At 53.5% G+C, this 27,245-nt stretch overlaps 1 protein-coding gene across 8 annotated transcripts in view; it reads left to right on the top strand.

Annotated features, from left to right (window-relative positions):
• HNF4A (hepatocyte nuclear factor 4 alpha) overlaps positions 1-27,245 on the top strand; it is a gene marked incomplete at both ends in the record, with an annotated part of 72,124 nt that overhangs the window by 30,698 nt on the left and 14,181 nt on the right. For 4 of the 8 annotated variants that reach the window (XM_080716260.1, XM_080716259.1, XM_080716258.1 and 1 more), the window contains 5 exons: positions 10,550-10,664; positions 17,049-17,223; positions 18,772-18,866; positions 24,241-24,347; positions 25,547-25,702. In XM_080716260.1, the coding sequence (XP_080572386.1) occupies positions 10,550-10,664; positions 17,049-17,223; positions 18,772-18,866; positions 24,241-24,347; positions 25,547-25,702 (648 nt within the window). Of the gene's footprint in view, positions 1-10,549; positions 10,665-17,048; positions 17,224-18,771; positions 18,867-24,240; positions 24,348-25,546; positions 25,703-27,245 lie in introns of those variants that run through there. The other 4 variants (XM_080716263.1, XM_080716261.1, XM_080716264.1 and 1 more) reach the window with 1 other exon arrangement.

The following is a 27,245-nucleotide window of genomic DNA, read 5'->3' as shown; positions in this document are numbered from 1 at the left end:
TTTTCTTTTCTTTTCTTTTCTTTTCTTTTCTTTTCTTTTCTTTTCTTTTCTTTTCTTTTCTTCCTTTTGGTGGTACTGGGGATGGAACCCAGAGGCTGTGTACCTCTGGGATATACTCCCAGACCTATTTTATATTTTATTTGGAAGCAAGGTCTCACCAAGTTGCTGAGAGCCTCACTAGGTAGCTGAGACTGGCTTTGAACCTGCGCGATCCTCCTGTCTCAGCCTCCCAAATGCTGAAATCACAAGCGTGCGCCACCACGCCCGGCCCTTCATCTGGGGATTTAAAAAATACAAATGTCCTGGTCCCACCTCCCTCCACCCTAAGATGGGATCCTTGGTTGGCGATGAGGCTTGAGCATTTATTTTTTGTGGGGTGGTGGGGATGGGACCCACGGCTACCTGCATGCTACGCAAGCGCTCTGCCGCCGAGCAGCCCTCCCAGCCCCCTGCCCAAGCGCCTGTTTTTATTATTATTATTATTATTATTATTATTATTATTATTATTATATTTATTTATTTATTTTTTAGTGGTACTGGGAATTGAACCCAGGGTCATTCTACCTCCAAGCTACACTTCCAGCCATCTTTATGCTTTTGTTGTAAAGCAGAGTCTCACTAAGTTGCTTAGAATCCTGCTACGTCTGAGGCTGTTCTCAAACTTATGGTCCTCCGGTCGCAGCCTCCCAGTTACTGGGACTACAGGCCTGTGTCACCACACCCAGGAGATACACACACACACACACACACACACACACACACACACACTTTTTTTTATATTGGGGATGGAACTCAAGGGCATTCTACCTCCGAGCGACACCTCTAGCCCAATTTTGTATTCTTTTTTAAAACAGGGGCTCATTGAGTTGCAAAGGGCCTCACTAAATAGTAGCAGAGGCTGTCCGCGAACTCCGATCCTCCTGTCTCAGCCTCCCAAATGCTGGGATTACAAGCGTGCGCCATCATGCCAGGCCACCCAGGTATATTTAAAAAAAAAAAAAAAAACAACTGATCCTACTTCACTCTCTGGATTGAATCTCTACTTTATGCTAGACAATATTTCTCAAATGGGAAACTAAGGCCAGGGAAGAAAAATAACCTTATCCAAGGTCGTGCAGAGGCTGGAAGCAGAGTTGGGGCCAGGCTCCCGGAAGCTTACATGTAATCTTTGCGCAAATAAGAAGAGCGCACCCCCTCTGCGCAGGTAAAGCTCATGGGCTTTGGAACAAGGGCTGGATTTCCACCCCAGTCAGTCATCCCGGCTGCAGAACGTTTGGGCAGTGAGCAATCTGTACGATCCTGGCCTCGGTGGCCTTTAGCCAAATCCCTGGAACCCCTCATGACAGGCTACAGGGAGATTAAGGATGACTTCTGGGTTTTACACTCATTTCTCAACCCCCTCCCCCAGGCCAGGGCCCTGGCCAGGCAGGGCCCCGTCACCCCTCAGGCCCCAGCATCGCTGGACAGGCCCCATCTCACGCCCAAGGTCACCCCCGCAGAGAGTCGGGCACATAAACAGGAGCGAAGCGCAGAAACGGGAGGCCGCGGCACCCTTGGCCCAGATGTCACAAGCACCTGCAATGGCAGAGAGCCGCAGGCCGCCCTGCCCGCGCGTCCTGGCTTCCTTCCTGATCGTTCTTAGACCTTCCTTTCCCCCAGCTGCTTAGCTCTGCGGCCAGCAACTCCCACAAGGCCCTGCGCGTGCCCTTCGCTGGCCAGCATGCCCGGAGCACTCACCTACCACGCACAGCCCCGGCACGGCAGGGGGCCACGGGGCTAGCCACAGATTCTGGGGCCACCGTGGCCTTGAATCCTACCTCTTGCTTCTTATCAGCGGTGTGAGCTTGGGCACGTAACTAAATCTCTCTGTGCCTGTGGTCTATAAAATGGTGATTAAAAAAAAAAAAACCCGCCTACTTGAGAGTGATAATCTGTGCGCTAACGTGGAAAGCCCAGAGCAGCTGTATACACACTGGGGATGATGGTCCAGGCGCGTTTCTGGCTCTGTTTCATCCTGACCACGCTAGGACTTAGGTATTGTTTCCATTTTGGAAGAGAAGAAAGGGAGCCTCAGAGGGGTGGAGAGGGGTGGCCAGCATGCTGCTGGCCCTGCTCCTCAGCGGGCAGCAGGACACGAGGCTAGGTAGAGACCCTGGACTCGGCCTCCTGGTGGCCGTCAGGCACCTCTGCTTCCTTCCAGCCCTGGGAAGGGAGGAGGATGGCAGAGGGCAGCGTTTGCAGAGCTGGAGACCCTGCGTGCTGGACTGACTTGTGTCCTGGGGAAGTCACTCCCCGCTGTGGCCTCCATCTCCCCGTCTGTGCGCTGAGTGAGGCTCTCAACTCTCCCTACTCTCAAATGAACTATTGAGAAAGATCACACCTAGCACACTTGTAATCCCAGTACTTGGGAGGCCGAGACAGGAGGATTGCAGGTTTGAGGCCAGTCCCAGCAGCTTATCAAGAGCCTCATCAACCTAGCGAGCCCCTGTTTCAAAAATAAATATATAAGCCGGGCGTGGTGGCGCACGCTTGTAATCCCAGACTTGGGAGGCTGAGACAGGAGTTCGCAGCCAATCTTGGCTACTTAGTGAGAACTTGTTTCAAATTAAGAATAAAAAATAGGACTGGGAGCTGGGCATGGTGGCACACGCTTGTAAACCTAGCATTCGGGAGGCTGAGACTGGAGGATCGAGGTTAACGGACAGCCTCAGCTACTTAGTGAGGCCCTCTGCAACTTAAGTGAGACCCTGTCTCAAAATAAAGAATAAAAAAAAAAGGGCAGGGGGTGTAGCTCAGAGGTCGAATGTCCCTGGGTTCCATCCCTAGACCCGCAAAAAAAAAAAAAAAAAAAAAAAAAAAAATAGGGTTGGGGGGTGTAGTTCAGTGATAGAATGCCCCTGGGTTCACTCCCAGTAGTATAAAAAATAATAAATATATATTAGGGTTAGGGGTGTGTCTTGGAGGCAGAATGCCCCCGTGTTCATCCCCAGTACAAAAAAAAAAAAGAAAAAAAGAAATAAAAATCACACCTAAAAGGGCCTCACATGGATGTACTCCCTGAGCTCCTAGGGACCCTGAAACCTGGTCTGAGACGCCCCAGCCCATAATCCTCTCAGCTCTGATGCCCTAGGATTCTAGATTGCTAAGCTCAAAGCCACTGGTTTGCATCCCGATTTGGAAAGCACCCTCTACCCCCATTCCCCGCTGCCTTTATCTCTCTTTGGTAATAGAGCAAATTTGCTCAGGACCCGGCAGGGGCACAAGCAGACTGTTGACTCGAGCAAAACTCCCCTCCGGCCGGCGGCGGGATGCGGGGAGCCGCCGGTCTCTTGCATAACCCGCAGGCCTCTTGCCCATCCCAAGCGTTTTCAGGGTTAGGGGTGAGGCAAACCGCAAACTCATGCCCAGTTAATTTTTTAAGGCAAAATCAACAGGCTCAGCAATGATTAGCAGGCAGGTAAGTTCATCTTAATCACACCGAGGAGAGGGAGGGAGGGAGGAAGGAGGCCCGTGGAGGCCCAGGGATGGGGCCCAGTTATCAGTTAACCACAGGAACGTCGTTTCCTTCTAAACCTGCTGGCCTTCAGCCCCAACTCCCTCATCTTCCTCTCAGAAATGCTCCCCAGGCAGCCCCGGGGGCCGCCAGTCATCCAGTGAGCAGACGCATGGCCATTCATGGTCCCCTGGAGAAAATCAAAGGGGTTCTTCTTCTTAAGGCCAACTTAGCTGCCTCCCCCAAGTGGCCCAGAGCAAGTTCCTTCCACCTTCTGGGGCTCAGTGGGGGCCCCAGGCCTGTGGTCCAGCTGCACGATTCCACCTGCAGCAGCTGCTCCTGGCTCAGAGCCTCAGGTTTCTAGCCACCCAGTGGATGGGTTAGGGAGATAGCCCTTCCAGTCCTGGAGCTCGGCGGGGTCTCGAGGGATGTAGCCAGGGGACGTAGGCAGGCAGTCAGGAGCTCCGGAGCAGAGAGACCCACGCAACCAGAGCGCCTACCTGGTACCGCTTGTCAAAGCCAGCAAGCATCAGGTCCTGGCTCCAGGCAGAGAGCTGTCCTCTCAGATGGGGGGAGGTCCCCAGCGGAGGCTGGGGCGCAGGAAAGGCCTGGCAGCCCCCGGCTGCCCCCAGGACTCCCAGCCCCGCTCTCGGGAGCTGCTGAAGGAGCAGCAGGGCCAGCCTCGGGCTCGGTGGCTGTGTAGACTGGAGTTTGGTCAGCGGTTGGGGACCTATATTGTGAGATAGTTAGGACTTTGTCCACAAACTGGAATTTGAAATTTCAAAGGGGCAAAACTGAAGGGCCCTACCCCAGAGTGGAGATGGCCCTTGGCTTCTTTCCCCCACGACTTTTGTTCTTTGTCTTCATAAGTTCCGGTTTCCCCTGCCCTGTGCCCCGGCGGGCGGGTTGGGGAAGAAAGAGCAGAGATAGTGGGGTGGGGAGCCCCAAGGGGGAGCCCCAGGTGGCCCTGATGTCAGAAGGATGCCTCTGTACCTGCATGTACTGGGGACAGAGTCTAGGTCCCTCAGATCTTTGGGTGTCCCAGAAATACCACATGGAACCATCTAGAAGCAGCCACGAGCTCCAGGATTCTCTAGTTCTTTTGGGGACTCCAGGAATAGGGCGGCCCTTAGGCAGCCCCTCTCCAGCCACACTGCGCGGCCTTGGGCAATTCTCTCTACCTCTCTGAGCCTTGGTGTTGGCTCTAACAGGTGAAGCTGTCGGGAGGCATCAGGTAAAATAAAACAAGTTGAAGGTTCTTAGCACCAGACCCAGCCTAGCATCTCCCAATAAATGTTCAGCATTTTTATAATCTAGAAGGAAAACGTGGTGTGTAGCAGCAGCGGCCTCAGCTCCTGCCCACGGCGGGCTCAGGGGCCACCTGTCCGTACCGTGGCCCGGCTCACGGGACAATCTTTCCCTCCCTTCTCGAAGCCTCCGAGTCTCCTTAAGCTCCAGGCGAGCTCCGAGGTCCTCTTTTAGCCTCCAGGAGTGGCTGCCCCAGGAGCCTGGGCCTGTGGCCCAAGAGGAAGGAACAGAGATAAAGAATAGCTTCCAGTTTGTTTAACAGCATCGGGGCCCGGGCTTGTGCGTGGCTGGGCATGGCGAACCTGGAACTTTCTGGAGCAAGGATTCTGGTTCCCAAGGATCATGTGGCCAGAGCTCATGGAGTCTGTGACCAGAAACAGTAATCGCTAATGTTACACCCTGCATGTGCCCCTGACATCTTCAGGGGATGGGTGCCAGGACCCCCTCAGATATCAAAATCCACGCTCAAGTCTGTGGTATAGTCTGCTGCAGTGACCTCAACACCTACTCCCACGTGTGTGTGTGTGTGTGTGTGTGTGAGAGAGAGAGAGAGAGAGAGAGGGGGGGGGGGCTAGGGATTGAATCCAGGGGCATTCTGTCTCTGAGCTATATCCACAGACCTAGTTTGTTTTCTTTTTGGAAACAGGATCTCAAGAAGTTGTGGAGGGCCTACATTGCTAAAGCTGGCAGCAAACCTGCGATCCTCCTGTCTCAGCCTCTCAAGTCCTGGGATTACACGCGAGCACCACCATGCTTGGCTCCCATACACTTTATTTTATTTTTGCCCGACTGAGGACAGAACCCTGGGGCATTGTACCGCTGAGCTACACCCTCAGCCCTATTTTTTAGTCTTTATATTGTTGAAATGGTCCCACTGAGTTGCGAATGGCCTCGCTAAGTAGCTGAGGCTGGCCATGAACCACGATCCTCCCATCTCAGCCTCCCAAATGCTGGGATTACAAGAGTGCGCCACCACGCCCGGCTTCCCATACACTTTAAATCATCTTTCGATGACTTCACTACGTAATGTCATATGAATGCTATGTGAATAGTTGTTATGCTCTGTATGTGCGTGTGTGCATGCGTGAGAGACAGACAGAGGCAGACATACTGGGGACTGAACTCGGGATATTCTCCCTCTGAGCTACAACCCAGCCCTTCCTATTTTGTTTTGAAACAGGGTCTCCCTAGATCGCCGAGAGTCTCGCTACATTGCTGAGGCTGGCCTCAACCCGTGATCCTCTTGTTTCAGCCTCTCAAGTATTGGAATGACAGGTGCACGCCACCACGCCCGGCTTACATCCTTTTTAGGGAAAGGAATAAGGAAAAGAAAAAAAAAAAAAAGGTATCTGTATGACGGCCAGGTGGCGGGCACGGAGGTGCACATCTGGGGTCCCAGCTGAAGCAGGAGGAATAACTTGAGCCCAGGAGTTCAAAGTCAGCCTGGGCAACACAGAGAGACATCATCTCAAAACAGCCAGGCGTGGTGGCATGTGCCTGTAACTCCAGTACTTAGGAGACTGAGACAGGAGGATCCCAGGTTTGAGGACAGCAACTTCGTAAGGCCCTTAGCAACTTAGTGAAAGCTGTTTTATTTTATTTATTTATTTTTGCAGGTCTGAGGATGGAACCCAGGGGCATTCGACCTCCGAGCTACACCCCCTGTCCTATTTTTTATTCTTTATTTTGAAACAGGGTCTCACTAAGTTGCAGAGGGCCTCACTAAGTAGTAGCTGAGGCTGTCCGCAAACCGCGATCCTCCTATCTCAGCCTCCCAAATGCCGGGATTACAAGCGTGCGCCACCACGCCTGGCTGAAGGCTGTTTTAAAACAAATAAAATCAGGCTGGGGGTATAGCTCAGAGATAGAATGCCACACTGGGTTCAATCCCCAGTACCACAAAAAAACAAACCCATTCTGTTATATGTTCAGTACAGACACAATTTTTTTCTCCGCGTATTTGCAATCCGAGGTTGGTTTAGCCCTTGGTACACAACCTGTGCAGAGGGCCAACTGAACGCCCACAGTGGGCCTCTAGTGCCCACACCATCCCCTCGAAGAAGGTGGGGACCCCATTTTTTCTGGTGCTGAAAGTAAAGCTGAGGAAAGTGGAGCCTGAGGTCACAGAGTTTAGCAAATTGTGGGGCCTGGATTTGGACTCGAGTTGTCTGATTCAAGGCTGGTTTATGGTTCTGAAGTTGCAGTAGGGGAGGGAAGGAAGGCGAAGAACCTTAGAGTATTACCGCGTTTCCTCGCCACAAAAGAACTACGAATTAGGCCTTTGTTTTCCTGTTGGTACTAAGGATTGAACCCGGGGGCGTTGTACTTCTGAGCTACACCCCCAAGCATTTTTTAATTTTTTGAAACAGGGTCTCACTAAATTGCTGAGACTGGACTCAGACCTGTGATCCTCCTGTCTCGGCCTCTTGATTACTGGGATTAGAGGCATGTGCCACCACACCAAATGAAAATTGGGCCCATTTTACAGAAGGAAAAAACAGCAATTAAAAATAATTTTTGCCTGAGCCAGGCGTGGTGGCGCACGCTTGTCATCCCGGCATTTGGGAGGCTGAGACAGGAGGATCGTGGTTCACTGACAGCCTCAGCTACTTAGTGAGGCCCTTCACAACTCAGAGCCTGTTTCAAAATAAAGAACAAAAAATAGAGCTGGGGGTGTAGCTTGGAGGTAGAATGCCCCCTGGGTTCCATCCCCAGTACCGGGGGAAAAAAAAATTGCCTGACCCAGTGCCTAGGAGGCTGAGACAGGATCACAGGTTCGCAGCCAGCCTTACCTACTCAGTGAGCCCCTCTGCAACTTAGTGAGACCCTGTTTCAAAATAAAGAATAAAAGCTGGGCGTGGTGGCGCAGGCTTGTAATCCCGGCATTTGGGAGGCTGAGACAGGAGGATCGTGGTTCACTGACAGCCTCAGCTTCTTAGTGAGGCCCTTTGCAACTCAGTGAGACCCTGTTTCAAAATAAAGAACAAAAAATAGAGCTGGGGGTGTAGCTTGGAGGTAGAATGCCCCTGGGTTCCATCCCCAGTACCTTAAAAAAAGGAGGTGGAAGTGTGCCTCTTACAGCTGACAAGTGGCAGGATGGGTGGGTGCGTTGCTGGATTGCACGGGGGAGCAGCTAGCTGGGCTCGGCCCTCGCAGGCCCTGCCCCATGGCTGTACACTTCTCTCCTGTTTACCCTTTAGTTTCAGCTTCTCTTCCTACCGGGTCCAGCGCCGTCCCCAAGGCCGCTGGAGCTGGCTCAGATGTCCCCGGGTTGGAGCCCAGGAGGACCCCGCAGGGTCTCAAGGCTCCTTCAGGCCCTTATGGAAACTTGAGGGGTGGGGTGGGGGGAGGGCTCTCCCTACTCCTCTCCCTCAGAGTCTTGTCTTAACCAAGAAACAACTGGGCCCAGGATCGTCTCCCCATTTTACAGATGGGGACGTTGAGGCCCTGAGAAGAGATGTGATTTCAGCAGTGACTATTTCCAAACCCAGGTCTTCTGGCGCCCATTCCAGCCTCTTTTCTCCTCCAGGGCAATTCCTCCCCTCCCCATCATCTCAGCTCTGGGGGTAGGATGGAATGGGGGAGGGGATAGCTACTCGGGTTGAAGAGAGGGCTTCTCTCCCTGGAGCACAGGCTCCTCTCTCCCTATTTGCTCACTCTTTTTTTGTGTGTGTTTACCAGGGATTGACTCCAGGGCTGTTCTACCCTCCACGCTACCCCCCAGCCCTTTTTATTTTTTATGTTAAAATAGGGTCTCACTAAGATGCTGAGGCTGACCTCCAGCCTGTGATCTTCCTGTCTCAGCCTCCCAAGTACTGGGATTACAGGCGTATACCGCGGGAGCATCCTCCTGCCCTTGCTCCGGGCTCTCACCGCGTCCCTCCAGCCTGTCCTTCCAGCCAGCAGAGCAGAACAGACTCCCAAGTTCCCAAAGAAGTCTCTGCCTTCCGCGTTACCATCCAATATCCCGGCTCCACTCAGAGCCCTGGAGATTGCCTGCAGGGGAGAGAGAGAACAGGGAGCCAGGGGCCCAAGAACGGCAGGACGGGCTGCAGAACTCTCCAGGCTCAGTAAAGAAGAAAGTGAAACCGGGCGTGGTGGCGGACGCTTGTAATCCCAGCATCTGAGAAGCTGAGACAGAAGGATCATAGGTTGGATCGTATATAATAATAATAATAATAATAATAATAATAGTAATAATAATAGTAATAATAATAGTAATAATAATAAATAAATAGGGCTGGGAGTGTTGCTTGGAGATTGAATGCCCCTGGGTTCCATCCTAGTAACACACACACACACACACACACACACACACACACACACACACACCAGCACAGCCCTGACCAGGCACAGGCACTTTCTGAATGTAACTGCGGGGACACAGCTGGGAAGTCTGCCCTGAAAGGAGGTAGGCAGAGAGAGGAGAGAGAGCGCGTGCTGGATGGGGGATCAAAACGGAGAGAGGGCAGAGGCGAGGCGGAGGGACGTGGGCCAGACTCTGCTCGGTGCTTTTCTTCCTCCATCTTATTTATTTATTTACTTATTTATTTAGCGGGTCCAGGGATGGAACCCAGGGACATTTGGCCTCCGAGCTACACCCCCAGCCCTATTTTTTATTCTTTCTTTCTTTATTATTATTTTTTTGCGGGTCTGGTGATGGAACCCAGGGTCATTTGACCTGCGAGCCACACCCCCTGCCCTATTTTTTATTTATTTTGAAACCGGGTCTCACTGAGTTGCAGAGGGCCTCACTAAGTAGCTGAGGCTGTCCGCGAACCGTGATCCTCCTGTCTCAGCCTCCGAATGCTGGGATTACAAGTGTGCGCCACCACACCCGGCTTCCATCTGTTTTAATACTCCAGCCACTCTTTGAGGTTGATTGTGCGTTGTACAGTGAAGGAAACTGAGGCTGCAGGAGGAGAATCATTGACCCAGGATGACAATGAGCCGGTGTTAGGCGCCTGGATGTAAATCCAGGTCTGTGGGGCCGCAGCCTGCAGCCCTCCTCTGGGGCTGCTCTGGGAGCGGTGGGGGCCGTGGGGACAGGGAGCTGGGAGGGAACCTAGCGTGTGAGTCCCGCCTTCCCAGACTCCCAGTACATTCTGTTCCTGGGCAGGTGGGAAGCTGGAAGGCTGCTCCGGGGAGCAGGGTGCGGGGCCCCACAGCTGGGCCTGGGGTTACGCCTCCAGTTCCTGAGCCTCAGGGATCTTTATCTCTCATGGCAGGAGCACGGAGGGTTGGAGTCCACTATGTGGAAAGTGACTGAATTAAGGAGCCGAGGTGGTTGACTGTGGGTGACCGAGCATCTCAGAACGTCCTGCTTAGGGTGACCGGCTGGGGAGTGGCTGAGTCAGGGTCAAAGGAATGCCTACAGACACAGACGCCGGCCCAGGAGGATTGATAACTGAATGCTGGCGCTTTTGGGGGGCCCCAACAGTTGTAATTAGCACCCCGGGTGTCAGTCAGAAACCAACAAACATCCAAATCCCCGCAGCCCCGCCCAGCCCATCCAGCAGCAGGGGATGATTAACCATTAACCCCCAGCCCTCCCCGCAGCCTCCGCCCCTTTGCAGAGGCTAGGCCCAGACTCCGGGCTGGGCCTCCCAGAGGACAGTTTGAAAGGAAGGCTGGCAGAGAGGGGCCCCGGGAGGAGGCAGGGGGAGGGCGGGGGCTGGGGCGCAGCCCAGCGGCTTCTGGGTGGGCATCCTGGGCAGGGTGGGCGGCCGAGAATTGCGTCAAGAGAGAATGCGCCTTTCCAAAACCCTCGTGGACATGGACATGGCTGACTACAGCGCCGCGCTGGACCCGGCCTATACCACCTTGGAGTTTGAGAATGTGCAGGTGTTGACGATGGGCGCTGGTAGGTGGGGGCAGGTGTGCCCAGGTACGGGAGCGGGCCTTTGGCCGTTGGCTTGGGAATGGGAGGAGAACGGTAGAAATGGCACGTTGATCCTGGGGGCTGGCACAGGTGGTGCCCAGGGAAGCCCGGGTCCAGAGACCAGAGGCGTTCCGGGTGAGGGGGGCTCCTAAGGGCAAATGTCCAGCAAAAGCAGATCACGGGATTCCTCCACCCGGGCCCTGCCACAGTCCCTGTGGCTGCACCCTGCCCGCTCTCTCATGGCCCCGGCCACAGAGATGTGGCGGCGAGCTTCCCCGTGGCATCCGGCTCCAGTAATCCAGCCCAGCGCGGCCCCTTCAAGCCCTGGCACTAGGTCCGGGAGATGAAAAGGGGCATCCTGTCCTGGCCTGTCCCCAGAGACAGGTCAGAGGCCTCACTGCGTTTCAAAGGGTCGTTGGGACTTTCCCAGGGGAATTGGAGTTTGGGGAAGAATGGGGTTCCCAGGGGAGATTTGCTTACTCCAAGGCCAGCCCAGGGGTATGTGTGTGTGTGCGCGCGTGTGTGTGTGTGTGCATGTGTGTGTGTTCTTGCGTGTGATTCTGAGTTTCCATGTAAGCGCGTGGGTGGGGCCGTATATTGTGTTGGCAGATGTGTACCTTCAGGAGTGCATTTGAATATCCGTGTCCCTGTGTGTCTGTGTTCTCTGCTTCTATTTTTGTGTGTGTTCATCGACTGGGTCAGTGTGCTGTTAGGGCTTCCTCTGTCTTTATGTCATGTAAGCGATGGCGTGTGTGTGCGTGTGTGTGCGTATTTCTGTGCTGTGCTGACTGTGTATGTATGTGTTTGTGGGTGCGGACGTGGACGGCGTCCTGTGCTTTCCGCCTGTGGGGCCCTGTGGCCTTTTGCTGTGTGCTTGTGTCTGCATCTGCTGCGCCCGTGTGTACCCCAAAGCTGGCGGGGGTCACTCCGCTGTGCTTCAGCATGCTGACACATTGTGCGGGGTTTTGATGTCGCCGGTCGCCAAATGAGATTCACGCTGGCAGCGTGTCATTTGCCTCTGAGCAGATTTTCTTGCCTGTGTGTGTATCTCCCGGGGTTTATACACGGGCTCCCACATCAGGGAGAACAGTCTGTAGGGAACGGCTGATTCTCTTCTGTACGGAGGTGGGAGAAGGGGGAGCTCTGGAGGCAGGAGGCTCCGGGCCAGCCTCAGAGGACAGGTGGCAGCAGGCGGAGTCCGGCCGATGCCTTCCTCCTGTGGCTCTGGCCAAGGTCTGCAGAGCTTGAGGTCGGGGCAGCTAGAGAAAGGAAGTGGCTGCCGGTGCTGCCCATGGTCCATCTCACCATCAGCACCGTGTGGCCTTGGGCCTATCACCCCTCTTCTCTCGGCCTCTGCATCTACTCCAAAATGGGCTCTTCCACCCCAGGGCTAACAGCCGACCAGCTTTTAGAAGGAGGAGCCCCGGATCATGTGAGGGGCTAAAGAGAGAACAGTCTGGACATGGCAAATGGGTTTTTCCTATTTACTTATTTATTTACTTATTTATTTGGTATTGGGCGTTGAACTCAGGCATTCTACCTCCCAGCTACACCTCCAGCCCTATTTTTTATCTTTATTTTGAAACGGTGTCTCACTAGGTTGATGAGAGTCTCACTACTTGCTGAGGCTGTCCTGGAACTTGCGATCCTCCCGTCTCAGCCTCCCAAGGACTGGGATCACAAGTGTACGCCACCACGCCTGGCTCGGCAAGTGAGTTTTTGCCACTCTAGACGGGGTGTCCAGTGATCCCACAGGGGACAGTATGTGCTGGCATACTTCTGGCCACCGCACAGCTCCAACAGAGGCCAGGCCCGTTGACCTGGTGTCCTGAAGACAGATAGCCCCAGCTCTGGAGCCAGAGTTGGTAGCCCGGGCCTACCTGCGCCATTGTCCCCGCTGAGCCTCCAAGCCCTTATCTACAAAATGGGGATAAGCAGTAGCCTGCCCCCAGGCTTCCAGGGGAGAAGCTGCCAGGGCTTCCCAGTGCCTAGCCCTGGTGGCCGCCTTGGACTCAGCCTGGGCGTCCCCAGGACTCAGCATCTGTGAGCACAGCCTGTATCCCTCTGGAATTTGCAGTGATATAGAGGTTGGAGTTACGTGAAATTGTCCTCAAATATTTGGGGTACATGCATTCTGAGCTGGCAGCTCAAAGGCTCTAAGGATTCCCAACCCCTGCCCTCAATTCAGAAGTAGCAGGGTGTAGACGGTGTATGCAGCGGGGGCGGGGGTGTCCTTATTTCTTTCTCCTCCCTTACCTCCCTCCTACTTTTTTTTTTTTGTAGTCCTGGGGATTGAACCCAGGGGCATGCTACCTCTGACCCCACTCCTATTTTTTATTTCAACTTTTTTGAGGTACTGAGGATTGAACCCAGAGGCATTCTACCTCTGAGCTAAACCCTCAGCCCTCTTTTTTTTTATATATATTTATTTTGAAACAGGGTCTCGCCAGGTTGATGAGAGTCTCACTACTGTCCTGGAACCTGTGATCCTCCTGTTTCAGCCTCCCAAGTACTGGGCTTACAAACATGTACCATCACTCCTGGTTTCCTTTTTTATTTTGAAACAGGGTCTTGCTAGGTTGCTGACAATCTTGCTTAGTTACTGAGGCTGGCCTCAAACCTGTGATGCTCCTGTCTCAGCCTCCTAAGTGCTGGGATTACAGGCCTGTGCCACCGTACCCGGTTTGCCTGCCTGCCTGCCTTCCTTCCTTCCTTCCTTCCTTCCTTCCTTCCTTCCTTCCTTCCAGCTTCCTTCCTCCCTCCTTCCCTCCCTCCCCCTCTCCCTTCCATCTTTTTGCAGTACTGGGGATTCAGCCCAGAGGCGCTCTACCACTGAGCTACAGCCCAGTCCAGCACACCGCACCAAAACCCATCCTCCAGTTGGCCGTGGTGTGATGCTCCCGTGGAAGTCGCTGTCCTCTCTGAGCCCCTGCAGCCTCACCTGGAGAATGGGGTGCTCTGCTGGCTTTAGAGGTCCATCTGAAGGCACCAGCCCATTCTGCCCTGGAGAGACCCTGTCCCCAGTCTCTGCCTGGATGACGGAGCTGCGGGGTCAGCTCTCCCTGGGGGTCGGGGGAGGAGGTGCCGAGGGAGAAAGGGCACCCAGGCAGCTTAACAATTATCCCCGTCTCCAGGAATAATTCACCAGGTGGAGGGGGCCGCACTCTGGGCACACTCGGGAGTCCTAGGAGGTGTCCAGCCAGGCGCCAGCAGCAACGGGCAGCGGGGCCAGCTGCGAGCCCACGCCGCCGCAAATCATCTGTCGCAAGAGTTCCCCTGGCTCGGTGTTCATTCCACACACGCCGATAGAGAGCTGACTGGGTGCCAAGACTTCCCACGTACTGATCTGCTGAACCCTCAGTACAGCCCTGGGGGACTTTACTAGCCCCCACCCCATTTACAATTGGGGAGAAAAAGGCAGAGAGACATTGACCAACGGGCACAGGTCCAAGTGGGCGAGCGGGGATTAGATCCTGGACTGAAGGGCTTGACTAAAGGTGCCCTTAGGAATCCAAGATCGGACCCAGAGTTTTTATGGAAAAGCTGTGTGTGTTTTTAATTTTGAAACAGGGTCTCAGCCGAGCGTGGTGGCGCAGGCTTGTAATCTCAGCATTCGGGAGGCTGAGACAGGAGGATCGTGGTTCGTGGACAGCTCCCCCAGTTACTGAGTGAGGCCCTTTGCAACTCAGTGAGACTCTGTTTCAAAATAAAGGATAAAAAGTAGGGCTGGGGGTATAGCGTGGAGAGAGAATGCCCCTGGGTTCCATCCCCAGTACCACCAAAAAAAAAAGGAAAAGAGAAAGAAAGAAAGAAGGAGAGCAAGCCAGCAAGTCAGCCAGCCTCACTGAGTTGCTGAGTTTGGCAAATTGAACCTGTGATCCTCTGGTCTCAGCCTCCCAAGTACTGGGATTGCTGGAGTGTACCACCACACCCACTTCCAAGGCTGTGCGTGTGTGTGTGTGTGTGTGTGTGTGTGTGTGTGTGTGTGTGGTAATGAGGGTGTAACCCAGGGGCTTTTCTACCTCCGGGCTATACTCCCAGACCTATTTTATATTTTGTTTGGAAACAGGGTCTCACTAAGTTGCTGAGAGCCTCACTAAGTAGCTGAGGCTGGCTTCGAACCCGCGCGATCCTCCTGTCTCAGCCTCCCAAGCGTGGGGATGACAAGCGTGTGCCACCGTGCCCAGCTCCAAGGCTCTAATTTTTAATGGGAAATTTGCTTATCAAAAAGAGCTGGTTGTGGGCAACTTAGTAAGACCCTGTTTCAAAATAAAATGAAAGGTGGGCCTGGTGGCACACGCTTGTAATCCCAGCATTTGAGAGGCTGAGACAGGAGGATCGCGCGGGTTCGAAGCCAGCCTCAGCTACTTAGGCCCTCTGCAACTCAGTGAGACCCTGTTTCAAAATAAAGAATAAAAGATTGGCTGGGGGTGTAGCTCAGAGGTAGAATGCCCCTGGGTTCCACCCCCAGTACTGCAAACAAAAGGGGGGGTTGCTTAGTCGGGTTTGGTGCTCATGCCTGTAATCCCAGAATTTGGGAGGCTGAGACGGGAGGATTGCAAGTTGGAGGCCATTACACAGTGACCCTATTTCAAAATAAAAAATTAAAAAGGCTGAGGGGGTGTGGCTGAGGCAGAGCATGCCCAGATTCAGTCCCTAGTACCACCTAAAAGGAGAGGAGGGCTCAACTGCTAAGATTTTTTTTTTTTAATTGATGATGGAACCCAGGGGCATGCTACCCCTGAGCTACATTCGCAGCCCTATATTATGTTTTATTTTGAAACAAGGTCTCACCAAGTTGCTGATGGTCTTACTAAATTGCTGAGGCTGACCTTGAACCTGAGATCCTCCTGTACCAGCCTCCCAAGTGCTGGAATTACAGATGTGTGCCACCAAACCCCTGCATTTCTTGCTGAGATTTTTTTTTTTTTTTTTTTTTTTTTTTTTTTTGGTGGTACTGGGGGTGGAACCCAGGGGCTTTCTACCTCCGGGCTATACTCCCAGACCTTTTTTATACTTTATTTGGAAACAGGGTCTCACTAAGTTGCTGAGAGCCTCACTCAGTAGCTGAGGCTGGCTTCGAACCTGCGCGATCCTCCTGTCTCAGCCTCCCAAGCGCAGGGATTACAAGCCTGTGCGTGCGCCACCACGCCCGGCTTTTATTCTTTATTTTGAAACAGGGTCTCATTAAGTTGCGGAGGGCCTAAGTAGCTGAGTCTGGCCATGAACCTGTGATCCTCCAGTCTCAGCCTCCCAAGTACTAGGATTACAAGTGTGCGCCACCATGTCCAACTTGCTCTTCCTCTCTTTTCTCCTCCTCCTTCTTCTTTTTTTCCTTATGGTAGTGGGACTTAAACCCAGGGGCATTCTACCTCTAAGCTACACCACCAGCCATATCCATATTTTATTATTTATTTGAAACAGGGTCTCACTAGGTCTCACTAAGTTGCTGAGGCTAGCCTCAAATTTGTGACCCTCCTATCTCAGCCTCCCAAGTACTGGGATCATGGGCATGTGCCACCACACTGGCCAGGTTTTCTTTACTTCCTGAGAAAGTGGGGCAGGCAGCTTCCTTCTGAAGCAGGCCCTCACAGATGGCTCTCTGAATTCAGCCAATTTATAGGTGAAAAACTGAGATTTCAAAAGGTCACATGAAGAGTAGGGCATGATGGCTCATGCTTGTAATCCCAGTACTTGGGACGCTGAGTCAGGAGGATCGCAGGTTCAAAGCCAGCCTTAGCAACTTGGCTCCCAGCAACCTAGTGAGACCCTGTTTCCAAATAAGAAATAAAAAATCAGACCGGGGATATAGCTGAGTGGTAGTGTGCTTGCCTAGCATGTGCAAAGACCAGGGTGTGATCCCCAGCACCATAAAAAAGCAAAATAAAACAAATAAAAAATTGGGTCAAGCGTGTTGGCGCACGCTTGTAATCCCAGCATTTGGGAGGCTGAGACAGGAGGATCAGAGTTCACGGACAGCCTCAGCTACTACTTAGTGAGGCCCTTTGCAACTCAGCGAGACCCTGTTTTCAAATAAAGAATAAAAAATAAGGCTGGGGGTGTAGTTTGGAAGTAGAATGCTCCTGGGTTCCATCCCCAGTACCACACACACACACACACACACACACACACACACACACAAAATGGGGGCTGGGGTGTAACTTTAGCGGTGGAATGCCTCTGCGTTTAATCCCCAGTTCCAAAATAAAAAAGCCACTTGATGCCCCCGAGGTCACTGAGGGAAGAGGTGGCAGGGCAGAAATGGCCTCTGGGCCTGGAATTGGCCGAAGCCCTGGGAAGATGCCCGGCTCCTACTGGCTCCTCCCCTCTGCCCCGCTGCTCCTCACGCCCTCTCTTCTCGCGCAGACACGTCCCCGGCGGAAGGCGCCAACCTCAATGCCCCCAACAACCTGGGTGTCAGTGCCCTGTGCGCCATCTGCGGGGACCGGGCCACGGGCAAACACTACGGGGCCTCCAGCTGTGACGGCTGCAAGGGCTTCTTCCGGAGGAGCGTGAGGAAGAACCACATGTACTCCTGCAGGTGAGGACCCTGCCCGGCCGCCGCGTCGCCAGCGGGGCTCGTGCCTCCCCCGCCGTGGCTCTTCGAGGCCTTTGGGGCTCTTTGGACTCAGGTGGAAACATCTCCAAAGACCCCCACTTACTGACTTAAGTAAAGAGGATGGACTGGCGGGGCATGATGGCACATGCCTGTGGTCCTAGTGTTTGGGAGGCTGGGACTGGAGGATTGTAGGTTCGAGGACAGCCTCTGCAAGGAGTGCGGCTCTCATCAACCTAGTGGGTCCCTGTTTCAAAAATAAAAATAAAATAGGGCTGGGGGTGTAGCTCAGAAGTAGAATGCTCCAGAGTTCAATCCTCAGTACTACTACTAGTACTAGTACTACTACTACTACTACTACTACACACACACACACACACACACACACACACACACACACACAGAGTAAAATACATAAAAAATATAAAGGGCTGGGTGTGTAGTTCAGGATAAAGAATGCTGTGGGTCTAATCCCCTGGTGCTACACACACACACACACACACACACACACACACACACACACGAAGGTGGTCTGTCCTCCACCTGATACTATTTCCAGGACAAATGGGATTCGCCCTCAGCATTTGCACCTACCCGAAGAGCTTTCAAGGCCTCGGAGAACCTTCCTCTTTGAGAGCATCTCCTGGCCAGGCGTGGTGGTGCACACCTGTAATCCCAGTAGCTGGGAGGCTCAAAGAGGCTCAAAGACAGCCTCGGTAAGGAGTGAGACTCTTATCAACCTAGCGAGACCCTGTTTCAGAATTAAAAATAAATAAATAAAATAGGGCTAAGGGTATAGCTCAGAGGTAGAATGCTCCTGGGATCAATCCCCAGTCACACACACACACACACACACACACACACACACACACACACACCTCCCATTTTGGATAACAATACTAAAATCAAAGTCACCATCTGCTGTGAGATTCCATGCCAGCCCCCTCCATCTGTCCCTCATCGTCACCTGCCAACACTGTCTCAGGTGATGACCGTTAGTTTCCCGGGGAAGCTGTGGACTGGGGGCGGGGTGGTGGCGGCTGTGAATACGCCCCAGATCGGCCAGCTTAAATCAGCGGGAGAGCCAGCGTTGACCTCGGGACTCCAGCCTAACCAGTGTGTCCCTGGCTCCGCCTCACCTCCCCACACCCAGATGCTTCTGTGGACGAGTGTCGCGGCGTCTGAGCCCTAGCCAGGAGCCAGCCGCGGCGCGGGCTTTCAAAAGATGTGGCTGACTAGCGGTGCTCTGCCACTCAACAGCTGCCACGTCAGCTCTATTTCTAACCACCTGTGTGATCCGGGGTCACACGGTGCCCCTCTGAGCCTCAGTTTCCCCCTGTTCAGCAGGAGAGGTTGGACTCTCAGAGAGTCCACAGGACCCCGCTAGCTCCTGATCTGTGAGCATGATCATTCCTGGGAGGCAGAGAGGCAGCCCAGGAGGCCGGGGCTCCCCCGAATGGCGAGGGTCCTCGTTCTGTCCTCCGAGGGGGATGCTGTGTTTTCCTCCATCCAACCATGCCAAGCTCTCTCCAGATTTAGCCGCCAGTGCGTGGTAGACAAGGACAAGAGGAACCAGTGTCGGTACTGCAGGCTCAAGAAGTGCTTCCGGGCTGGCATGAAGAAGGAAGGTGAGCCTCGGCCCTCCCCGACGCCCCACTACCGCGCCTACACCCCCGGCTCCCCTGCCTGCATTTACAACCGTAGCCACACTTTATGGCTCTGGCGATAGGCCCCAGAGTGACTGGCTAATGGCTGAGAGGAGGGAGGGTCTGGAAACCTGACCACAGGGAGCGGCTGGGCTTGGTCTTGAGAAAGATTCCAAGATAAGCTCCTGCTTAGCCATCGCGGTTCCCAGCAACGGCCGCCTCTGCCAGTGCTGCCAGGAGGCCGCCAGGCTGGTGTCTTTCCTTAATCTAATGTTTTGCACATTAAAAAAAAAAAAAAGCACAGCCAGGCGTGGTGGTGCACACTTGGAATCCCAGCTTTTGGGAGGCTGAGACTAGAGGATCGCAATTGAGGACAGCCTCGGCTACTTAGGCCCTTTGCAACTCAGTGAGACCCCGATTCAAAATAGGGCAGGGGGTGTAGCTCGGAGGTTGAATGCCCCATCCCCAGACCTCAAAAAGAAAAAAAAAAAAAGAAAAAAGAAATCGCAGCACGCTGCCTCCACCTGAGTCCACTAATGTGAGCTTCCCTGGAGCTCTCTGTCCCAGGGACAAGCACTCCAATTCCTTTAGTCCTCATCCTTGGGTATCAGGGGATCCCAAGTTTTTTTTTTTTTATCCTAGAAAATGGGGACCTAGGGAGATCAGAGCTTCATATCCGGCTTTCCCCATGGTCCAGAGCTCGGGCCATTCTCCCCCATGGCCAGAACTGTTACTGTCCCCCTGTCCATGGACAAGGAAGCCGAAGCCCACGCTGGTGACTCACTCGCGTGAGGTCCCACACCCGGTCAGCAGGAGATCTGGGGTGTGAACCCACACTTCCTGCCACTCGGACAACCCCATCCAAGCCTGAGGGACACTTTAAAATGGTTTTCATTCAAAGCTCAGAAACTGAAAATGTTTTAACTACTTTTCAACGTAACTTGAGTTGACTTTAAAATCTCCTGTTTTCCTTCTCTTGATTGACCTGTTGCTGCTCTGGGTCTAGCCCCAGATCTGGGATCCCTAGATCCCACAATTGTGCCATACAGGCCAAATCCTCAGTCTAATCCTACACACACACACACACACACACACACACACACACACCCCTCCCCACCCCACGCAGAAGCAGGAACCTGGGACCCAGCCCACTCCCAACCTCCTGAAAAGGAGATGGCTTCCCCCTCTGGCTCTGTCCCCCTACGCCCCTGTGATCTCTGCCCCTTCTCTTGGAAACGTCTTCTGTATCTCATCCCTGTAGGACCTTAGCTTGGGCTCACGAGTTAAGGGTGAGAAATCTGGGGCTGATGTTACTGCTCCCGACACCACGATTCTAACACTCCCCAGTGGCTCTCCACGGAGGAGCGGGGTTTCCAAATGGCCGGCACTCCGGCCCTCCCCTGCCCTGCCCTGCCCAGTGTTCCTGGGGGCTGTGGCTGTCTCTCCCCACCCTCACCTCTAAGCTGAGGACCGCTTTGTGGGATGGGAAATGCTATGAGTAAGAAATGGTGCCCTGTATGAACATTGGAGACAAGATCAAGAACTACAGGGTAAGGGCTTAACGCTCCGTGGTCTTAACAGTCCGTGATTCCATTATCCTAGTAGCCTAAGATTTGAGGCACTACACCTGTCCAGAGGTGGCATTCAGAAGGTACTGTGGTTGAGAGAATGAGTCTTTTCATGTAAAAATAGCAGGTGGGAGAGGACTCAGCAGCTGCCTGAGCTGATGGCTGCCCACCTTGGCTGTCTGTGACCTGCTCCAGCATGCTGCCCAGCCATTTTATGTGTCCCTGTAATGCAGTTACATTCACCTGTGTAAGTTGAGGGAAATTTCTACCCCTTCTGGGTTCCCATTTTCCCATCTCTATAAAGTAAAAATATAATGGATCACGATCCACAAAGCCAGCCACGAAGCCAGGAGAAATGGACATATTCCAGGAAAATGGGAGGTTCGTCGTCCATGGCAAGAGTGGGCTAGTAAATGCAGGTGCTTATCTGCAAGCCTGAGTTAACTGGAAGACCACGACACACGCTCGGTGGCTTTCAGAATGGGTCGGGGAAGCAAAGTGTTCTGTGGTCAAGCCCTGGGAAGTTAGGGCGTGGCTAGCTCCATCAACACATCTCCGCAGCCTGGTGGGGAGTTCTCAAGGGCACGTGTCAGTGGAAGCCTCAGTGACCAGGGTAATTGGGACGTGTTTTCGTTTCTTTAGGAGGATTTGGGGGCCAAAAACCAAAAGTAGCCCTTGAGGACCAGAAAGTGACAGCGGGGAATGCAGAAATGATAGACCAGCTGGGTATAAAAGAAGCCATCAAATCCCTCTCCACTTCACAGGTGGGAAAGCTGAGGCCTGAGAGGTGATGGAACAGATCAGGGGTGAAGTTGGGTCTAGAACTCAGGCCCCTCCAGGGCTGAACAGATACCAGGCTCTCTGGATTGAAACTCTGAGTGAGCTGTTTGTGAGGCAGGTTCTGGTCCAAATTCCTGACACCCTGTGGGCCACAGGCAAGGGCAGGAAGTCTCACAGGCTTGTAGGTGTAGTCAGAAGATAATTCCACAATAGCTGGAAGTGGGTTCCCTGGAGGGGCAAAGATTGGCAGCAGGGGAGTTCTGGGGGCCTGTGAGCCCAACAGCAGACAAAGAATTCCGAGATGTGACTGGAGGTGGGGATGGGAGCAGAGAAGACACGTACCTGGCCTGGGCTTTCGAGTCCTGGCTCCTGACATTGGAAATTCAGGCCAGAAAGCAAGACGAGGGGTGGCAGGAGGGGTAGCTGATGATGGGGTTGGGGGGGCTTCCACAAAAGCCTGGCTCAGCCCTACGGGCTCCACCCGGGTTCTCTAGGAAGACCGGCTCATCTCCTCTCCACCTCTGCCCCAGTGGGTTAATAATCAATGGAAGTTACATTAGGTCCCCGACCCTGCTAATACTGAGCAAACATTTGGAAAACATCATTCCGTGACTGAGCTCCGCCGGGCGCTGATAAGGCCGGCCTAACCTTGAGGAGCCCAAGCCGCAGCTGCTGACCACAGCGCTTTCTTGGCGCCGCCTCCCATGGCACCTGGAGGGCGCTGGCTGACGGTGGGCAGGGCAGGGCCGGGCTGCCAGGGGAGGGGTGCTGCAGATCCCCGCAGGACCCCACCTGACTCTGGCTCCTTTTAGACTGTTGGGCATTTGTTCTCAGATTCCGACCGCGTGTGAAATCCAGAGGAAGGTGAAGAGCAGGATGTCAGCGGTCTGTGGAGAGATAGGCGGCTAGTAAGAATGAGCGCTAACTCACCCAGCGTCTCCTTTCCTCCCCGCAACAAGTGTTTACTGAGCACCTACTGTGTGCCGGGCTGTGCTCAACTGCCATGAGCGGAAAAGATGACGTTTTGCAGCTTTCCATCTCAGAGAGAGAGAGATAATAAAGAAATTAGCAAGTGCCTTGAAGGAAAATAAGGCAGGGTAAGGGGCAGAGAGGAAGGAGGGAAGGCCACATCCGACGGCGTTGAGAGGGTTCTGATATTGTGGTGTCCTTTTTTTTAATTATTATTTTTATTTTTGGTATTGGGGATCGGACCTAGGGGCCTTCCACCTCTGAGCTGCACCCCAGCCTTTTAAATTTTATTTATTTATTTATTTTTATTTATTTCCAGCACTGGGGATGGAACCCAGCGGCATTCTACCTCCGAACTACACCCCCATTCCTATTTTTTTTAATTCTTTATTTTGAAACAGGGTCTCACTGAGTTGCAAAGGGCCTCACTAAGTAGCTGAGGCTGTCTGTAAACCGTGATCCTCCAGTCTCAGCCTTCCGGATGCCGGGATTACAAGCATGAGCTACCACGCCCAGCACCTCCAGCCTTTTTTTTTTTTTTTTTTTTAAATATTTATTTATTTGGTGGTACTGGGGAATTGAACCTAGGGGTGTTCTACCTCTGTGCTATACTCCCAGCCCTACTTTACTTTTCTCACTAAGTTGTGGAGGGCCTTGCTAAGTAGCTGAGGCTGTGAACCTGGGATCTGTCTGTCTCAGCCTCCTAAATCCTGGGATTACAGGCATGTGCTACCATGCTCACTCCTTCCTTCCTTCCTTCCTTCCTTCCTTCCTTCCTTCCTTCCTTCCTTCCTTCTCTTCCTTCCTTTCCTTCCTTCCTTCCTTCCTTCCTTCCTTCCTTCCTTCCTTCCTTCTTTTCCTTCCTTTCTTTATTTTTGTACTAGGAATTGAACCTATGCACATTCTACCTCTAAGTTACCCTCAGCGCTTTTTATTTTGAAATAATCTGCTGAGTCACTGAGGCTGGCCTTGCACCTGCAGTCCTCCTGTCTCAGCCTCCCAGGTACACTGTGCCTGCCCAGCTAAGGGGGCATTCTTACACGGAGTGGAGTGAGGAAGCAGTTAAGCTCGGGAAGAGAATTCCACCCAGGGAAGGGCCTGGGGGCGAGTTGTTACATGGGGCCGTGGGGAGCAGAGAAGCAGGTCTGTGGGGACAGAGGGCCAGGGAGTCAGTGTAAGGGTGAGCCGAGAGGAAGGCCACCTTGACAAGCTGCAAGGTGGCCTTGGTTTTGAGCAGCAGAGGGATGTGGCCTGAGGCTTGGGGGGACCCCTCTGTCCTCTGAGGGGAGAAGGGCAGGGGCGGGGAGAATGAGGAGGGCCCGAGCCTGCCTGGGAGAGGCGCAGCCTGGCCGGGCAGGGCGCCTGGGAACTAGAAGAATGGCTGCCCCCCCCATGTCCTGAGATGGGAGGGACTGCATATACAAAACAAACTCAGGAGACAAAACTTTGCATAGGGAAACTGAGGCCCCAAGAGAGTGTGCCACCTCCCCAGCATGGAGGGGGAAAATTCCAGGTCTCGGCGGCGTCTTCCTCTTTAGCAAAGCCTTGTTCCAACTACTAGGGCTGGGCTGGGCTGGGATGGCGGACGGGACCATCTGGTACTTGAGGCTGGACCATCTCGGATGTGCATGGGCTGGGGGTGCAGCGGCCTGGATCCCTGGTTCTGGAGAGTGCCCGGCACCGGCAGGGGGGAGGCGGCCTGGCCTTGACACCTGGAGCCCAGGGCCTCCTGCTTTGGGGTGAGCTTCTGGGCTCAGGGCTTCTGCCGTGGTCTTACATACCCCTGGGGATGGACAGCTCGCTCCTGCAGCCTGCCCATTGTGTGCGGGGACAGTTCTGGTGTCTGGAAAGTTCCCCCCTGAGTGGGTTTGAATCCATCTCCCCTCCAAGCTGGGCTCTGTCCTCTGGGTGTCCCCCTCACCCCCAGCTGTGTTTCCTGTGCTCTGGGACAGCCCTGGGTTGAACTCTCCTCTCACACCTCCGCCACCCCTTCCCCAGCGCTCCCTGCCCTCTCCTCACCTCTCCCTGCCTCCCCGCAGCCGTCCAGAACGAGCGGGACCGGATCAGCACCCGGAGGTCGAGCTACGAGGACAGCAGCCTTCCGTCCATCAACGTGCTGCTGCAGGCCGAGGTCCTGTCCCAGCAGGTACAGGGCCCCCCGCCCAGGATCCGCAGCCACGGAGGAGCCCTGCGTCCTCTGCCTTAGCCCTTCCTGACCAGGCCCTGGAGCAACACACAGATGGGGCCGGGGATGTCACAGACGGGAAATGGAGTCCAATGTCACCGTGCTGCTTTAGTAACAAAGGCAGAACTCGGACCTGTCCTGCTCTCAGGCACCACCTGGTCCCCCCACTGTCCACGTGCCTCAGGCCAAGCAGAGTCTTGGCTCTCACGGAGGGCCTGAGACCAGTCCCGAGGCAAGACAGGAGTGGACCACTAGCCCGAGGTGGCAAGCTGGGGCTCCGCCAACCTTGCTGTGCAAAGCTCAAGCAAGTCACAGGCCTCTCCGGGACATGGTGGCTTCATCCAGGAGATGAGGGTGATATTTTTTGCCCTGCTTCTCTAGGACTGGGACACTGCTGGATCTCTAAGGAGCTGCAGGAGGGGGAGGCAGGTCTGGCGGCAGGTGAAGTCCCTTTCCTCATCTCCATGTTAATCCCAATACTGAAAAAAAAAATTTTTTTTTTTGGTACTGGGGATGAAACCCAAGGACATTCTACCTTTGAGCTACTCCCTTTGGGCTATCCCAGCCCTAGGTTTTTTTTTTTTTTTTTTTTTTGAGGGTTTGGGGATGGAACCCAGAGGCATTCGACCTCCGAGCTACACCCCCTGCCCTATTTTTTATTCTTTATTTTGAAACCAGGTCTCACTGAGTTGCAGAGGGCCTCACTAAGTAGCTGAGGCTGTCCATGAACCGTGATCCTCCAGGTCTCAGCCTCTCAAGTGCTGGGATTACAAACGTGCGCCACCACACCCGGCTGTTTTTTTTGTTGTTGTTGTTTTTGGTTTTGGGTTTTTTTTGGTGGTACTGGGGTTCCTGGAAGCCCTCTACCTCGGGCTACACTCCTAGACCTATTTTTATATTTTTATTTGGAAACAGGGTCTCTTAAGCCAGCGAGACTGGCTTTGAGCCTGCGCGATCCTCCTGTCTCCACCTCCCAAGCGCGGGGATTACAAGCGTGCGCCACCACGCTTGGCGTTCCAGCCCTAGTTTTTATTCTTTATTTTGAAACAGGGTCTCACTGAGTTGCAAAGGCCCTCACTAAGTAGCTGAGGCTGTCCTCGAACCGCGATCCTCCTGTCTCAGCCTCCCAGCATTCCCAGCACTTTTCCTGTCTCTAGCAGATCACGTCTCCCGTCTCCGGGATCAATGGCGACATTCGCGCGAAGAAGATTGCCAACATTGCAGACGTGTGTGAGTCCATGAAGGAGCAGCTGCTGGTGCTCGTGGAGTGGGCCAAGTATATCCCGGCTTTCTGCGAGCTGCCTCTGGATGACCAGGTGAGGAGGGCGGACGTGGGTGGTGGATGGGGACGGACGCTGGACCACGAGGGTCTAGCTCCGCACTGGTTTGACCTGATTAAATCAAACATACACTGTGCTCATATGTGCCCAGAATTGTTTAAATGGCTGTATAAATGCAAACTCTTTTAATCCACCCAAAGACTATGAGGTAGGGACTATTATTCTTCCCGTCTTAAAGGCGAAGGCACTGGGACACAGAGAAGATAAGTAACTTGCTCGAGGTCACACAGCTCTAACCAGCCAGGAAGTGGGGCCAGGATGTAGCTCAGTGGCAAAGCGCCTGCTTTGCAGGTGTGGCGCTCTGGGTTGGATCCCTGGTTCCAAAAAAGACAAAAAAGGACCCCTTCAAAGTCTACCGCTCCTGCACAGACCTCCTGGGGGATGTTGACAGGGGACCCAGGGCCAGAGATCAGGAGATTGGAGTTTAAGACCAGTTCTTTAGGTGATCCTGGACAAATTACTTCTCTGAGCCTCCATTTTCTTATCTGCCAAGGGGAAATTATTCATCTTTAGTCAAGAGAACTAAGATTCTGGAAAAGTGCAGGGTCACCGGGCCTGGTGGCGCATCCTTGTAATCCCATTCTTGGGAGGCTGAGACAGGAGGACTGAAGGTTCATGCCCTTTAGTGAGGCCCTCTGCAACTTAGGGAGACCCTGTTTCAAAATAAAGAATAAAAATGAGGGTGTGGCTCAGAGGTCGAATGCCCCTGGGTTCAATTCCCAGCGCTGGGGGAAAAAAAAAAAAAAGTGCAGGATCATAAAACAGGGCTAAGCCTGGCATGGTGGCGTACACTTGTAATCCCAGTACTTGGGAGGCTAGAACAAGGATCGCAGGTTCGAGGACAGTCTCAGTAAGTAGCGAGGTGCTCATCAAACTAGTGTGACCTTGTTTCAAAACAAAAATAAAAGAGGGCTGGGGTGTAGCTTGGAGGTAAAATGCTCTATTCAATCCCCAGTACAAAAAACAAAAGCAAGAGCCAGGTATATTGCTACATGCTTGTAAACCCAGTACTTGGGAGGCTGAGACAGGAGGGTCGCAGGTTCTCGGCCAGCCTCAGCTACTTCGTGAGGTTCTCTGCAACCTAGTGAGACCTTATTTCAAAATAAAATAAAAAATAGGGCTGGGAGTATATCTCAGAGTTAGAATGCCCCCGAGTTCCATTCCCAGATGGCAATAAATAAATGAATAAATAAATAACCAGGGCCAACAGGAGGACCACAGTACGAGTTTCTTTCTTGCAGACACCAAGATGGTTTAACCTAGCATTTTAGTTTCTAAAGTACCTACTCTGAAATACTAAAAATGTCCCAGGCCTGGAGAGGGTGGGGCGTATCTAAGGACAGAGCCCACCTCCACCGCCGTTTCCCCTGCCTGGGAGGGGGGTGGGCCCGGCCCATCTGCTGACTTTGGAAGAAGCAGCACTTGGCTGCTTTGCATAAGAGACTCACAACGTGCCAGGCTCAAAGCTTCTGGGGTGTCCTGCAGCCAGGTCCTTTGGCCTACAAACTCTCAGGGCACG

This window comes from Muscardinus avellanarius, assembly GCF_963383645.1.
Source record: "Muscardinus avellanarius genome assembly, chromosome: 19".
NCBI lineage: Eukaryota > Metazoa > Chordata > Mammalia > Rodentia > Gliridae > Muscardinus > Muscardinus avellanarius.
Note: the sequence above shows the minus strand (reverse complement) of the source record. Positions and strands in the feature narration are given on the sequence as shown.